At 46.0% G+C, this 14,898-nt stretch overlaps 4 protein-coding genes across 4 annotated transcripts; 2 read left to right on the top strand and 2 right to left on the bottom strand.

Annotated features, from left to right (window-relative positions):
* Positions 1-401: 401 nt before the first annotated feature.
* PAAG_05077 (class I alpha-mannosidase 1A) lies at positions 402-3,192 on the top strand (the record flags this gene model as incomplete). The annotated part of the gene is made up of 3 exons (XM_015845463.1): positions 402-1,402; positions 1,476-3,056; positions 3,144-3,192. 3 exons carry the CDS (start codon positions 402-404, stop codon positions 3,190-3,192), a joined length of 2,631 nt encoding a protein of 876 aa, XP_015699689.1.
* A 1,066-nt stretch (positions 3,193-4,258) lies between these two features.
* PAAG_05076 (hypothetical protein) lies at positions 4,259-7,378 on the top strand (the record flags this gene model as incomplete). The annotated part of the gene is made up of 7 exons (XM_015845462.1): positions 4,259-4,313; positions 4,595-4,687; positions 4,823-4,944; positions 5,043-5,274; positions 5,458-5,558; positions 5,625-5,784; positions 5,850-7,378. The coding sequence occupies 7 exons, from the start codon at positions 4,259-4,261 to the stop codon at positions 7,376-7,378; spliced, it is 2,292 nt and encodes a 763-aa protein (XP_015699688.1).
* Positions 7,379-8,484: 1,106 nt separating this feature from the next.
* On the bottom strand, positions 8,485-9,058 carry PAAG_05075 (hypothetical protein; the record flags this gene model as incomplete). The annotated part of the gene is made up of 2 exons (XM_002792893.2): positions 8,485-8,589; positions 8,819-9,058. 2 exons carry the CDS (start codon positions 9,056-9,058, stop codon positions 8,485-8,487), a joined length of 345 nt encoding a protein of 114 aa, XP_002792939.2.
* Positions 9,059-10,393: 1,335 nt separating this feature from the next.
* Positions 10,394-11,738, bottom strand: PAAG_05074 (mannoprotein MP65; the record flags this gene model as incomplete). Its single annotated transcript, XM_002792892.1, has 2 exons — positions 10,394-11,592; positions 11,672-11,738. 2 exons carry the CDS (start codon positions 11,736-11,738, stop codon positions 10,394-10,396), a joined length of 1,266 nt encoding a protein of 421 aa, XP_002792938.1.
* Positions 11,739-14,898: the final 3,160 nt, after the last annotated feature.

Below are 14,898 nucleotides of genomic sequence, written 5' to 3'. Positions count from 1 at the left end.
CGCCTCTTCGCCCTTGCTGCGTCTGTATAGATGACACTAACGGGGGCTATTAACTCAGCTTGCTCGTGCACAAACCTCCATCTCCTCCCTTCCATACCTACCTAACCTCCCAACCTCAAGCCTCAAGCTCAAGCTGTTCTCGAACATCGTCTCCTATTTCGCGGCGTCATACTGAATGCTGCACCTGTGTGCAATGGGCTGACCTTGATAACTTGGCCAACTCCCATCGCTGTTTTGCGTTGTTCAGCAACGTCGACCGTGCAACCAATTCGTCTGGTGAAGGGCTCCCTAAATGGTCGGAGTTCCATGACAAGCAAATAACCACGCTGCATATCCGCCTTTCATGTTCCCTTGTTCTTCTTAATTAGTATCTAAACTGGGTCACTTACTTTCTTTTCATTATGCTTCGTCTCCGCCGATACAGAGTCTTTGTGGTCTTCGCCATCATAAGCGTTGTCGTTTTTATTCATTTCTCCCGGGTCCGATATTGGACTTCAACCCTACCGCTCTCTAACAAATCCGGGCAGCAGAAGATACCTCCTCCACCTCCAGCGGCTTCTCCCGCCAAATCCCCCCCGCTCATCCATACAAAAACAGCAGATAATGGTGCTGGCGCTCATGGCTTCGCCCCAGAATCTACTACAACAACAGTCGGCAGCCGGATACCTGTGCCAGCAGCTACTCCGCTATCCAATCTGCAACCAGGAGATAAGACATCCGTTTCTAATTCTCGGCAGACAGAGTCACCGAAATTAAATTCGCAGAAAACACGCCCTTCTCCATTCGAGGAGGATGAGGTTGGACACCAAGGTGAGGGGATGTTAGATGTTGGTGGCTTCAACAGGGGTAATGATAGATGGGAGAAGCAACCTGAACATTTTCCCGTTGCTCCTGAGGACATCATCAAGCTACCTCAGGATCCAAAAAGGCTCCCCAAGGTTCAATTCGAATTTACCAATGAGTCTCAAGTTGCCAAAAGGGATCGCGAGTTGAAACTGGCTGCGGTTAAAGAGTCGTTCAACCATTCATGGTCAAGTTATAGAGCATTGGCCTGGGGCCACGATGAGCTGCGTCCTGTTTATGGTGGATATCGTGATCCGTTTTCGGGATGGGGCGCTACTTTGGTAGATGCATTGGATACTCTCTGGATTATGGACATGAAGGAGGAGTTTGATGAGGCCGTGGAAGCTGTAAAGAAAATTGATTTCGCTACAAGCACAAGGGAAGATATCCCTCTGTTCGAAACGGTGATTCGTTACCTAGGTGGCCTCCTTGGTGCTTATGATATCTCTGGAGGGAAGTACCAGGTGCTGGTCGATAAGGCAATTGAGCTTGCAGAGATCCTGATGGGAGCTTTTGATACTCCTAATCGAATGCCCGTTACTTACTATTACTGGACACCGTAAGTTGGTCATGCGTTTGACTTCTACGCAAATTCGAACCTTTATCAGTCATCAAGCTAACTTGATATCCAGGGAATATGCGTCGCAACCACACCGTGCCAGTACTAGAGCTGTACTCGCGGAAATTGCCTCGTTATCGCTTGAATTCACCCGATTGGCACAGATCACCGGGGAAGCTAAATACTACGATGCCATCGCACGAATCACCAACGAACTCGAAAAGTTCCAAGAGAAGACAAAGCTACCAGGGCTATGGCCAACACTTATAGATGCCTCTGGCTGTAAAAAGATTTCTAGACTTACACAGCAACCTGATGAATTACCCGTCGATACAGGACCTCCCGTACTCCCCAAAGTGAGCTTGCCGGAGAGGCAAATCCAGAAGAGGGAAGAGATAGATCCTCTGTTTATTGATGCACAGCCTGCCGACTATAACGTAAAGCCTGGTTCGCATCCTCTGCCGAACGCCGTCTCCAAGTCCAGCTCGGGTGATGACTCGTCTCAGGGGAAGCCCGATTCCCAGAGTAAAAATGATTGCGAACCCCAAGATCTCACATCCTCTCCCAATTCGCTTGAACAGATATTTACACTGGGTGGTCTTGCGGACTCCGCCTATGAATACTTACCCAAAGAATATGCCCTGTTGGGTGGTGCCAGCAATCAGTATCGCACCATGTACCAAAAGTCCATGGATACGATCAGGAAATATCTTCTGTTCACGCCCATGGTGCCAGACAAGCGGGATATTAGATTTGTCGCTTCTGCGTCGTCTGAGGAGCCTCCAGCTGAAAAGAGTGATTTTAAGTATAAGTACGAAGGGAGTCATTTGGCATGTTTTACAGGTGGCATGTTTGCTCTTGGCGCAAAACTCTTCGGGATCCAAAGTGACATTGAGATTGCCTCTAAACTGACCGATAGTTGCGTTTGGGCATATGAGTCTACCACCACAGGCGTCATGCCGGAAAGCTTCGAGATGGTAGCCTGTGAATCCCTAGAACCCTGTGAATGGAACCAAACAAGATATTACGATGTGCTGGATCCGTTCGAAGCGTACCGAAGAGCTCAACATGAGAAATACGTTGCGCATAAAGCACAACTCATTGTTGATACAAGCTCCAACAGCACTGGCGCTGAACCCGAACCGCAAATCGCGCAGCCTGCTCCACAACCCGCCGATATGAAGAGGGTCGACGCGGACAAACTTGCCAAACGACAAGTTCCTGGTCCAGCACCGACTGCAGCCCCCAGCTTGCGTCCCAGACCAGCTGCAACGCTTTTGGAGGTACCGGAGGAACCCAAATTTCTCTCTCATAAGGAGTTCGCTGAGGAGGTCATCAAGGAGGAACGGCTTCCTCCCGGTTTCACCAGCATCTCGTCTCGGAAGTACATTCTTCGCCCGGAAGCAATCGAGTCTGTGTTCATCATGTACCGCGTTACGGGAGATAACTCTTGGAGAGAGAAAGGTTGGAAGATGTTTCAGGCCATTAAAAGCGCGACGAGAACGGAGCTTGCGAATTCTGCTATCAAGGATGTCACGAGCAAGGCGCCCATGTTCATGAATGAAATGGAGTCGTTCTGGTTTTCGGAGACGCTCAAGTATAGTTACTTGCTGTTTAGTAATCCGGCGCTTGTTAGTTTGGATGAATATGTGCTGTTAGTTGATCAATCCCCTTTTTAGTACCATTCCTGATGATACTCTTGGGCTATTCTGAACTAACATGTTATTTTTCCTTCTCGCAGCAACACTGAAGCACATCCATTGAAACGTCCATTACCACAACAACATTAAGTTATCCGAGTTCTACATTTCAGTTTTGGATTCGCAAATACGGTTGCAACGCAGGCTCTGGTTACTGATATCCCTTTTCTTGGAGTCCAATGTACAAATATATATCTATTCCGCACGTGTTTTGAATCCTGTCTTCCCTGGACAGTGCGAACTTTTAACTTGCTCATCATGCCATTTTATTTTTCCTAACCGACTTGTAATTTCCCTTTTCTCTCTTGTGTTACAGGTCTGTTAGATAATACTGTTCATTATTTCATTTTTTTTCTGATGTCATTGGATTCGCGCATTCTCATTTTCTGGTTAGGATGTTTTCTTCCTTTAAAAATTATGATTGAGGGAGCACCGCAAGCTGTTCAGAGATACGATATCGGAGATACATACGACATGTTTAAAGCATGCAACAACAATATCGCATTTCTTCTTAACAGATAGCCATGTATGTTTGTAATTATCCCAAGGATTCTTGTCCAACAATTTACACGTGTAGATACCCACTAGGTTCGCAGCTATTCCCAGCTCTGTCATTGTCGATAACTTACACCACAGCGTCTTTTGTTGTCTTTTCCTGCCTCAATCTGCCTTGCTGCAGTATGGTATCACCGAAACCAAATACGAGTCCATACCACCTCTCCGTGTATTTGGGTCGCATTGTGGCTGTGGTTAAGCAACATCAGTACCGTACAAATGGTATCAGTACCGTCACGGAGTTTTCCCTTTATCAACCAAAAACCTTCGTTGACCTTCCTTTCCCGCCCTGCTTCTTCTCCTCCTCGCCCCGAGAACCTTCAAACTCCTCCGAAAATCAACCTCCCAACAACCCACATATTCAGTCACTCCTTTCCCTTACACATTTATTCGTTTTTGTTTTCGTCACTGCTTTCTTCAAAAGATATATATGCTTTTCTCCACATTTTAATCCAGTCCACCTCTGTGCAAGCAAACGAACATGAACACGTCTTGAGTGAGAGGGGTTGTGCAAGAAAGACAATCATCAATATTATACACGGAGGAAACTGTATATATGTTATATGGATAAGGAATCAGGGAGCAATGACAGGGCCTAAGGATGGAACTCGAAACGTCATACAACACCTCGGAGGATGAGAAGCTGTTTTGGGACGGTGAGTTTCAGCGCAAGCTACTTGTCTTCTGCTTTTGTGCTTTTGTGACATGACATGCGGGACACGGTGAGGGGTATTGTCAGGTACCCCCCGGGCCGCAATCGGATATATATGCCCTGGTTATTGTAGTTCCTTGCTGGTGGCTAGTTGAATCTTCATTGTCTCGGCTTCCTTTGTTTGGAGCACCTGTCTGACCGGGGGATTGAGTTGCAGGGTCACATATTTTTAACTGTTCTAAAGTTAAGCTAACTTGTGAAAACTTTCGTTTCTATACAATGTAGGATTCGAAGCAATTTTCCATATGCCATGCGACTCGCACGCTGAGATTGATAATGTACTCCGGGCTTATTTGCAGTTGACAACTCAGCATAAAGGTAGGTGTGTATGAATGGGCTTGTGCGGTATATTTCCTACGAGGACGGATGGGTGGGATTGGTGGAAGAATTGCTCTCATATTTTTACGATGAATGCTAGATTCGCGGTTTAATACGTTCTAACGTTCGCTCGAGCAGATACTCTATTTTACTCCGAAGATAAAATCTCCCAGTGTTCAGAGAGGCTCATTGCCTCGGAGCTCTTCATTGCCAATGCGGACTATATCCGAAGGCAGATGGTATATTGTGTACTTCAGGTACAGGATGGATATACGTCTCTTTAAAACCTTCATTCTCCCTTCCCGAGATAGGCATCGATGTGACTAATGGGATATTTATTGCCTTTGAATTTTAGGATGATGCGCCTGACGTTCTTTACGTGACCGCCTCTTTTCTTCTCTTTGACGGTCGGCAGAATGAGCATACGTTCGAAATGATGAATATGGAGGGCGCGTTTGTGCGTTTGCTAGAGCTCATACAGTCTTCGGAGTTGCTTGACGGTGACGGTGGAGCTGGACTACACCAGCTGTTAATGAACTTGATTTATGAAATGTGCAGGATTCAGAGGATTAAAATCGAGGATCTAGGTGAGCGGGTCACTACGTGCTGCTTTGACTCAACGCTGGAATGGAACCAGGGCTGCTCTCCAGATGACCTCCTTAAGGTGGCGGCCTCTGGAGCGCTTCTGGATATTTCCTGCCTCTCTCTCTTCCATCCTCGTTATACGGGGATAGCTTATTAAGTTGCAGTGTGTCTGATTTTTGAAATAGTACTTGTGGATGACGATTTTATAAAGCACTTATATGAAATTATCGAAAAGCTCTCGGACGATGCCCACGATCCCTACCACTATTCCGTGATTAGAGTGCTAGTAGGCTTATTTCCCCAGATCAACTTTTATGAGGCTAATTAGAGTACTGACAACTCCTCTTTGTAGTTGGTTCTCAATGAGCAGTTTATGGTCTCAGCGCATGACCCTTTACCTGAACGATCATCGTCTGTCCCACTCACTAATAAAGTTATCAAAATCCTCTCTACGTGCGGTTCCGCCTATAAAACTTTTGGAGAAAATATTATTCTCCTTCTTAATCGCGAAAGTATGTATAACAGAGCCCTTTGTTTTCATACCCAAATCAATTGTAAAAGTTTAACTTGTACATAGGCGAAACTTCCCTTCAGTTACTGACACTGAAGCTCCTTTACCTTCTTTTTACCACCCCACCCACTTATGAATATTTCTACACGAATGACCTTCGAGTCCTAGTTGATATCTTAATTCGTAACCTTTTAGACCTTCCGGAAGAAGCTGCTGCACTTCGTCATACATACCTTCGCGTTCTCTATCCGTTGTTGGCTCACACCCAACTCAGATATCCGCCACATTATAAGCGAGAGGAGCTGAAAAAACTTTTAGGGATTCTAGTCAGGGGCCAATTCTCTACTGATTCGGAGGAAACTGAGAGGATCCTCCATTTTGATGACGTTGACGAGACGACAAAGCGATTGGTGTTGCGATGTGGGCAGGTGGAATGGCTTAACGATCCCGACGAATCGAGACAACGTCAGCCGCAAGATACTACTGACCCTAGCATGGGGGGAAGCGTGGATGAAAGAAGCACACCTAATACAACTCCTTCCGCTTCTCCAGAGCCAAACTCTCCTCATGTACTAATCAAGCGTCGTTCCTCTCAAATAATATCCAATGTTTATCATAAGCGACCGGAAAACGTAGGCATGAACTTAGAGACAGCTCGTTCCTCGTCAGCCAGTGTTGTAGAGGTTGCTGCCTATAAAGAAAAACCCGGTGTCAAAGTTCCCAGCCGAAAGGACGCCTTACAACGTCCGCCTGCGCCTCCACCCCCGAAACAGAAACCAGAACCCCCTAAAGCTAGACGCTGGCGCGGACGTTGTGGACAGCGGGAAGAAGACGAGTCTACAGGACGAAGTGCTGGGAGTGGAGATTTCTGTAGTTCAGGACAGATTCCCATGGATGAGAAGAGACCAGCACCCGACCGCAAGGCATCCGGATCTGCGCCACCCGCAACCACACCTACAGATTCTACATGTACATTTACGGATCTATCGCCAACCCAAACTGCCACACCTGAGTGCACCGTTCCAACAATGACCGTCCCCAAGCCGCCGGTGCGGCATCATTCTCCCAGCTCTACTCCCCCCGCCGTTCCGCCACCCCGCAGATCCTCCCATTCTGTCCCTCCACTTTGCCAGGTAGATAACCTTTCCATTCATCATCGCCGCCGCCAACCCCCTCCACCACCACTCCACCATCCACACGGCCACTCACGTAGTCACCGCTCGCAGTCGCCACCTCCGAAGCAACCCAGGTCCTCCCCGGCAAGCACACCAGGAGCGACCTTGAACGATCAGACCACTCCGCAAAAGCCTGAACCACCAAAGACACGTCGATGGCGAGGCAAAAAGACGCAGCAAACATTTGATGGTAAAACGTCTGAAGAATCCGCTGCTAGTGGAATTGCAATCGCTTCTAATATTAATAATATTAATAATGGTCATAATAAAAATAGCAGCATTTGCTGCGAACATCAGGGGGCTGTGGTGGTCTCCTTGCTTGGAGCCACGACTGCCTGTAATCAAAATAACATGGATACGGAGCGTACTCATGGGTTAGAGGATGGGATGGCTGAGATGAAAATGAGTGAGGGTGGATAAAGGAGTTTTGGGCTGTGTTTCCTTTTACATTGTTTGTATGGATTTTGGCTGCATGCAATACATGGGATGATTTCCTCGCTCATTCGTCGTGCTGTGGTTTTACTGAAGCCTCCTTTCTCTCTCTCAACGTGTCACCAGGAGTAAACGGACAAGGCTGTTTTGCTCCTGTTCTCTGTACATATGGATGATTATTATTAATATTACACTTTCTATTGCTGTAGTTTGCTGAGCTGTCTCGATTTTGCAAATTCATATGGACTAGATTAGTTAATGCGTGACGGCGTGACTGAAAGAGAGATTGGTGGCAGATGTTGCAGCGAAGGATTGCGATGTTGAACGACAATGATGCTGTTGTACGTAACTATACTTTAAGCAGAGCCGTTGCTACCATCTTGTTTGTTATCTGCAGAATCGCCATGTCCTTGGCCCTGGTTCTGTGCCTGTCTCCGTTTCACAAATCGCCACGGATTGAATGTATGCGGGTCCTCGAAGACGCCGGTATCGTAGCAGGCAGGGAGGGAGAGAATGGAGACCATTGATCCCTTTGGGAGGGAGACGCTAGCGGTTGACGCGCTTCGACTATTCCCATTTTCAATTGGGACAACGGGAGATTTATTAGATTAGAGAGTGCAGCTTTTGACCAGCCATCTGTCTTTACAACTTTTTTCATATCTTGAGATTCCACATGCGCCGTGCCAGCAGTGTCAGCAGGTAATGATGGGATGGTATAACATTCCCTAGGAAGCACAGCTTCTATCTCTTCCCGGAGAAGAGCTGTCGTGTGAAATTCTTCATCGGATCACACTAAGTGATGAGTGGTGATATTTCCAAATGGAATCATTGATGTCCTTTCAAATATTCCGGTAACAAGAAGGAACAAAAAAAGACATACACAACGCGTTCCCAACAACTAAGCTGGCTAGAGCCCTGCGCAAAAATGAGCTTCATCGTCTCCCAGAGAGGGGGAGTTTCAGTCCACTCATTCCTGTTTGGAATCCGTCTCTCTACTGCAGCCCTCATTTCATCACCCAAAGGCCCCAGATAGTGTCAAGATTTGCGATTTATGTTACGTGTCAGGGGGGCGAAATCAGCCATGAATCCTTGACTCATTTACGGCTGTCATAGCTGTCGCCAGCCCAGTCAATCTGATCTATCTCACGGAATACCCCTCGTATGCTGAGGACATTATCTGGTTGAGTTACCAGCCAATGCTAAGGTGCTCATAGGCAATATAACTTCAGCACGCATTCCGATGCCTGGAATGAGGCACGGCTGTCCCTTTTTCAGGTGCTTTATTTCACAAATTATGAGATACATTAGTTATTGAATATTGGATATTATATCTATTCTGGTACCTTTTTGAATATATAATAAAAAAAGGGAGGTTAAATTGGAGAGGAGCAATATGCATGAAATAAACTATAGTTATACAATACTCACAGTCTCATAAGCATCCCTGAACAGGCCCTCGCAATCCGTAAAATATGCCAGACGAGTTGTGAGACTGAATCGCCCTTTCAAACCTGGGTATCTCATGGCTGAAAACCAGCAGTAGATCGAGAAGACCACAATACCAACCGTATTCATCCAATATGCTTTCTGCAAGACACTCAGGCTCTGAAAGAAGTTTTCTGCGAGTGGCCATTTCGTAGTTGTCAGATCCAGTAGCAACGAGGCCATGATATACGTAGTTATCTGGGTTGCAGAACCTTTTCCTGTTTCCCTGTGAGAGAGATGGATGGGATGTTATAATAAAAGACGACAGACAACAAGAAGGTTTCCTCCTGTGTATAAAAGCCCCTTTCATGTTAAACATCGGCAGAACTAATCTTGCAAGGTGGAAATGTTGGAGAACATGTAAGCCGGCAGGCATGTTAGGCGGCTGAAGTTACTTCTCTTGATTCAGTCGGAGAGAGAGTTATTGATGTTTAAACTGATCGACGAGGGCCACATCCTTAACTAATACTGAAAAGATCAACCCTTTAATCTAGCAAGCTTTCCAGGATACTGTGCAACAAACCAAACTCAGGGAGATAAGGAATTTAATGGAAACAATATCTTAGACAGACAATTTCTTGCCTTCACTTCATAATTATTTAGGTAGACTTTCTGCCTAGAACTGTCGCCTTGAACATTCAGGAAACGGCAAGAAACCTTGGAAGATAGCGGGTAATACAAGTTTCTCCGGCGAAAAGGTTCACAGTATTCGGGTAGTCCGAATGTGAAGTCCATGGATCGATTCATGGATGTTTTTGGGGGTGGGAAATCAGTTCCTCATCTCCGCAGGCTTGTCGTACCGACTAACGTAAACGAGTCTATCACAACGTTCCAAGGTTGAGCCCATGAAGTTCCGTTGCTGCTGCTGCTGCTGCTGCCGCTATGTTAGTAGAGAAGCCAGCAGGAAGCTCAATTGAGTAACAGATAGATGAACTCAGCCTCTGTATTGGCAGTTCTTGATGCGAAGAATCTACCACCCGCCAGGAATCATCACACGGGGAAGAACCTCGAGATACGGGCTGGGAGTCAGTTAGCTTTTGCGATAGACACATAAAAGGTTAAATAAAGAAGCGATGGAACCTAACCTGAGAGCCAACCATGCCGAGGCATAAAACCACCAGTGGTTGAAAGGTCACATTAAAATCATGTGAATAGAACAATTTATATTGTGGGGAAATTACAAAAAAAGAATTATATATAGCCCATGGTTCTACCTAGGTGTTCGGCAAATGACGTTCACTTGTTCTACTTGGTTAAATATCAGTATATCCCACATAAACATGGACAGGAACCCCATTGTGCTGCTGTAACTATAGCATAGTGTTGGTCTCTCTCACGATCCATCATTTATCGTGTCCCCACACATAGCATGAAAAAAAGACAAAGACATATAAAATAATCACAGGGGATCCAAACCAGTATGACTAAACATCCGATGTAAAAGAAGCGGGAAAAAACAATAGCTATGTTAAAAATAAATAAAAAATACCACAGAGAGAGATCATGCTAAAAACTTCATCACAGAATTCCCCAGAACTTTTCCGTCCCAAACGAATACTCATTATCCTTCTTCCAAGGATCATCGAAGGCGGAAAACAAAATCAAACCCGTCTCATCATCATTCCCAAAAGCATTCACCAAACTTTGGACCGCCTTCCGCTGGTTCTCACTGGACGGGACGGCCTTCCCATTTGCCTTTCCGGCCTTAGGCCAGCCCGATTCGGTAATAATGGTCTTCTTATTCCCTCCAGCTGCAATTGAAACAAGCTTTGCTTGATTCTTAACAAACTCTCCCGCAGCAGATGCGTCAGTATTAGGATCGAAGAAGGCATGGCAGTTAGCAGCACAGTAATCGGACACCCAGCAGAGTTCTGGGTTGTTGATGAGCGCTACGAAAGTGTCGACGGTGACAACGGGACCCGTATAGCCTGCCTGGCGCAGGGTCGAGCGGGCCTTGTCGACAGCCTGGACAACAGAGGCCACAGAGGCCTTGCCACCGTTAACGAGTTCGTTGCCGATAGAAACAGTGACGATTGATGACCAAGAGGACTTGGCGCCATCAATGAGCGTTTCCAAATCTTTGTCGAGATTGTTGATGTCGAAGACACCAGCAAAGACTTTCTTGTTGTGTTTCTTGGCGGCAGACATGATTTTGGGGACTTGCTCGCAGTCGACCCCATAGAAGCGGATAACGTTATAACTACTCATTTTAGAGATGTCCTGGTCGACTTCTTCCTCAGATTTACACCCGCCGTCACCTCGATAAGGGGAGTAACACATCCCCAGGCCGTTTTTGAGAGGGTGATTTGAGGGTGGCTGTGCCGTTTTGTAGGTATCTTGCGACGACGAGGGTATTTTGTTAGCAGTGGCCTTTGATGGCTGTGGTTGTGGTGAATTTTTAGAAGCTGAGTACACGCTAGGAGAATCATTTGCATTGGCAGCGCATGGTTCCTCATCTTTCAAATCAACAGCAGCAAGATACGGTACCGAGGGGTCTGAATCTGGGTCAGGAAGTTGGCTTTTCTCGTTGAAATCGAGGGCTGAATTAAGACTCGATTGGGCTGTCTCCTGTGGAACTCCGTATGTGGTTGATACCATAGTTATGGTTTGGGTACTGAATGGTTTCCCATCCCGGTCCACCCAGACGAGAACCTTAGGCACGTTGACGGTAGCATAGTTCGTCGGCGCCGCACGCCTTTCATTTTGAACTCGGTGTGCTACCCCGAACGATATGAGCTTCCAATAGCATACAAACGATTGACAATGGCAAGGGGAACTGCAATCAAGAGAACTTACGTTGCGGGCGGGCAGACGTCGCGCCCAGCAAAGAGAGCGTAGCAATAGTGAAGATACCAGTCTTCATTTTTGTAAAGCACTTTTGTGCGAAATATTCAGTCAATGGATAGTAATTTTCTTGATATCGTAGAGAAGGATGCTGCAAGGTCTTTGTTAGTGAAGAACGGGCCAATCTCTTCGGCGGAAGCAAGCAGGCAAATATAAAAGAATAGAATCGGTTTCGCATTTCCCATCCCGCAGTTTGAACCGGCAGGCTCATGCACGAGACGTAAAACCGAAAAGCCGTCTCAAATGAGAAGAGAAATCCGGGCACCACTATAAGCTAAAAATGGGGTATTCCGGAAGAGAAAGAAGAGTTCTCACCAAAAAGTGTTAAGTCTGAGCACTCGGGTTCGTATAGTATATTCTCAAAGCCAACTGCCCAAGGAGTGACGCAGGTACGTAAACCAGGAGCTACCTGTCTGCCATAGGCTTAGCCTCTATAATAGGATATAAAGGGTCCAAAACAATCCCAGTATCTCACCCTGCAGTACGAAACAACTGCGGGAAGACTCGGAAACACCGGCGGTATAAGGACGGCTTTATTCTGTTGCGGTGCTGCGCGCACAAGAGGTGTGTTGAGTGATGTTAAAGGGGTTGACAATGTCACAGCCAAATACAGAAAGAAGATGGCTTTTAACAGGGATACAGAAGAGGAGATTGTATCAAGATATTTCAGGCAGGCAGAACATGTATATAGATGTAAAAAGAAATTTGTCGCTGTGACAAAATGTGAAGTCAAAAAGTCTTTCCAAAGGAGAGAAGCAGCTATAAAGATATAATTGACTTCAGTTATCTCAAGAACCAGCTGAGCAACAAGTTATTAGGCAGGTCCACAACGGGACGAGTCAACAGGAAGAATGATAGTAGCTGTCAAAAAAGAAATGAGTGTGGAATAAGTTGGGTTCACACAAAAGGGAATTACCAACAGCCAAACGAGAATGGCACGAAGAAATAAAAAGAGTGAGTAGGAGACGTTGGGTCCTTGACTAGACAGGTGAGCAACGAACAGTTACACCAGAAGAGCAGTGGGAAGTCCTGACACTTTCAGAACTGTCTCTCACCAACAAAGGAATGAATGAATTGAAATATAAGGACCGGCGATGACAGCGTACTAAACAGAGAGATCAGGTATGAACAAGGAGCAGAAACAAAACCGACTAGGATAGGAAATTGGTTATCTTTTTAACATTTTTTCAATAATATAGAGCAGGCATAAATATACTCCATAAAATAAAAATCAAAACTTAGATAATTAAACTTAAAATTGGACCAAGCATGAGAAGGCTAACCCCCGGCGGCAAGGTCGTGGGCCGTGTGTTTGAAGGAAAAGAGTAGCAGTAGCCTATGGGAACCAAAGAAAGCATACAGACGAGAAATTAAAAGCATAGGTACGTGTCAGCAAGATAAAGCAGAAAAGATTAGTAGAATTAGAAAAGATATAGAAATGCCTCGTTTAAATTTGGACAATCTGGATTCAGTTATGATTGCATCATTTTTTCTTTTCTTTTTCCTTGGTTAATTTGATGGGCTCATCCGGTAGACTTGGAACTGCATCTGTCAACGCCGGAATGTTGTCTTCTGTCTTCGGTTGTCAGAATTATTATTGTTGTTGAAGAGTCGAATGAGCATCGCCGTCTCCGTTTCCCGCTTTTCTTTTCTCGATATGCTGTAGATATACTGTCCAAATGCCCAGCGGCAAACATGACTCGTCCGGTCAGTCAGCCAGCCAACCAACCATAACCATTTCTAGCACTCTTGGTCCGCGGGCTAACCATGCGGCTCGCTGGAGCATAGCGGCAAGCAGTCCGTTTCTCTCTCCGCAACACATGGCGTTCGAAAACCACTGTATCAGAATTAGCCTGGAGCTAGACCAGCGAGGAGGAGCCCAGCGCATTATCTGATCCACTTGACGGGGTTGAAAATACCTCAAACGTGGCTTGGCCTTTTGGCTTTTCTAGGTCCCTTAGTTACCGCTTCCTGTATGTTTCCTGTGCCCTGATTTTCACAATTTTTGATGGAGTAGGGCCCCCAGAGAGCCCACATGTATCACGCCCGGAGAACCAGAAAACTGTAGAGCATTACCAAGAGCCCGATCCAGTCCTGCGCTGAGGGTAAGAGATGTTCGTTCATCCACACCAACTTGAAATATGATTGGATAGCACATCGGCACATTGCTTTGCAGAAGAAATCGATTTCATGCATCAATTACAAAGTGATCTGGATTGAGTTTACGATGATATGGCAGTTCGAAAATTAATCGGGTCTTGAAACGGCAATGCAGCAGGCTGTTTCTCTCTCTATTTTTCCCATCGGGACATCACTTGTAAGTTAAAAGTCTGGAGTCAACACAAGTGGATAACGGGTCGACCGTCATGTCCAGCCAGCCGCTGATGCAGTTGGGGTATTTTCGTTTCTTTGACGTTGATGAGAGGTTTTGCGTTCAGCCATCGTTGTTTCGGGAGCTTATCAGATAGTGGAGGGGATAGGAAGCAAGGATTAATCCAGATAACAAAAGAAGTGAGCCTGTGCAGTGTGAGTTGGAGCACATGAAGGGGCGATTATGGGGATCAAGACTAGGGAGGAGGAGGCCCACAGATGTGTCCAGTCTGTGATGGGAACAACAGTGGATGTTGTTGTAGCTGTTGTTGTTGGTTTGGATGGATGGATCTCGCCTGTTCGCTGGGTTCCGCTAGTTATAGTTAATTAGTTAGTCCGATTAATCAGATCTGAGTCAAGATCGCTTTGGCCGTCCGTCCCTCCTCCACCGGCACGTGACCATAACAATGTGCACACATGCTCATTCAACTATCCGCTTCCCAACGCTCTCATTAAATTTTAAATAATTATAATGACACTCCAGCAAACAAGAAAATCCCATTGTAAATCAGGTACATACACATTAAGCAAAGACATGTCCATTTCCAACCAAACAGCCCAATCCGCCCACCAACTGCGCATATATAATTAACCGATAACAACTCATCCTTCTCGATGCATGCGCCCATACGCAGGTACTAGAGATAACTAACCCGATCCAAATCTGGTGCGACATACTCTGCACCAAGCACTCAACCTAATAGGAACACAAATCCCCTCCCTCTTGAATACCCCATTTCCCTGTTTCAGTGGTTGGCAGCCCTGGCACTCCCAAGCACCTGATTGGACATACTCATCCATATAAATTA

The sequence above is a fragment of the Paracoccidioides lutzii genome (genome assembly GCF_000150705.2).
Source record: "Paracoccidioides lutzii Pb01 unplaced genomic scaffold supercont2.13, whole genome shotgun sequence".
Taxonomy (NCBI): domain Eukaryota; kingdom Fungi; phylum Ascomycota; class Eurotiomycetes; order Onygenales; family Ajellomycetaceae; genus Paracoccidioides; species Paracoccidioides lutzii.
This window is presented reverse-complemented; position numbering and strand designations above follow the sequence as displayed.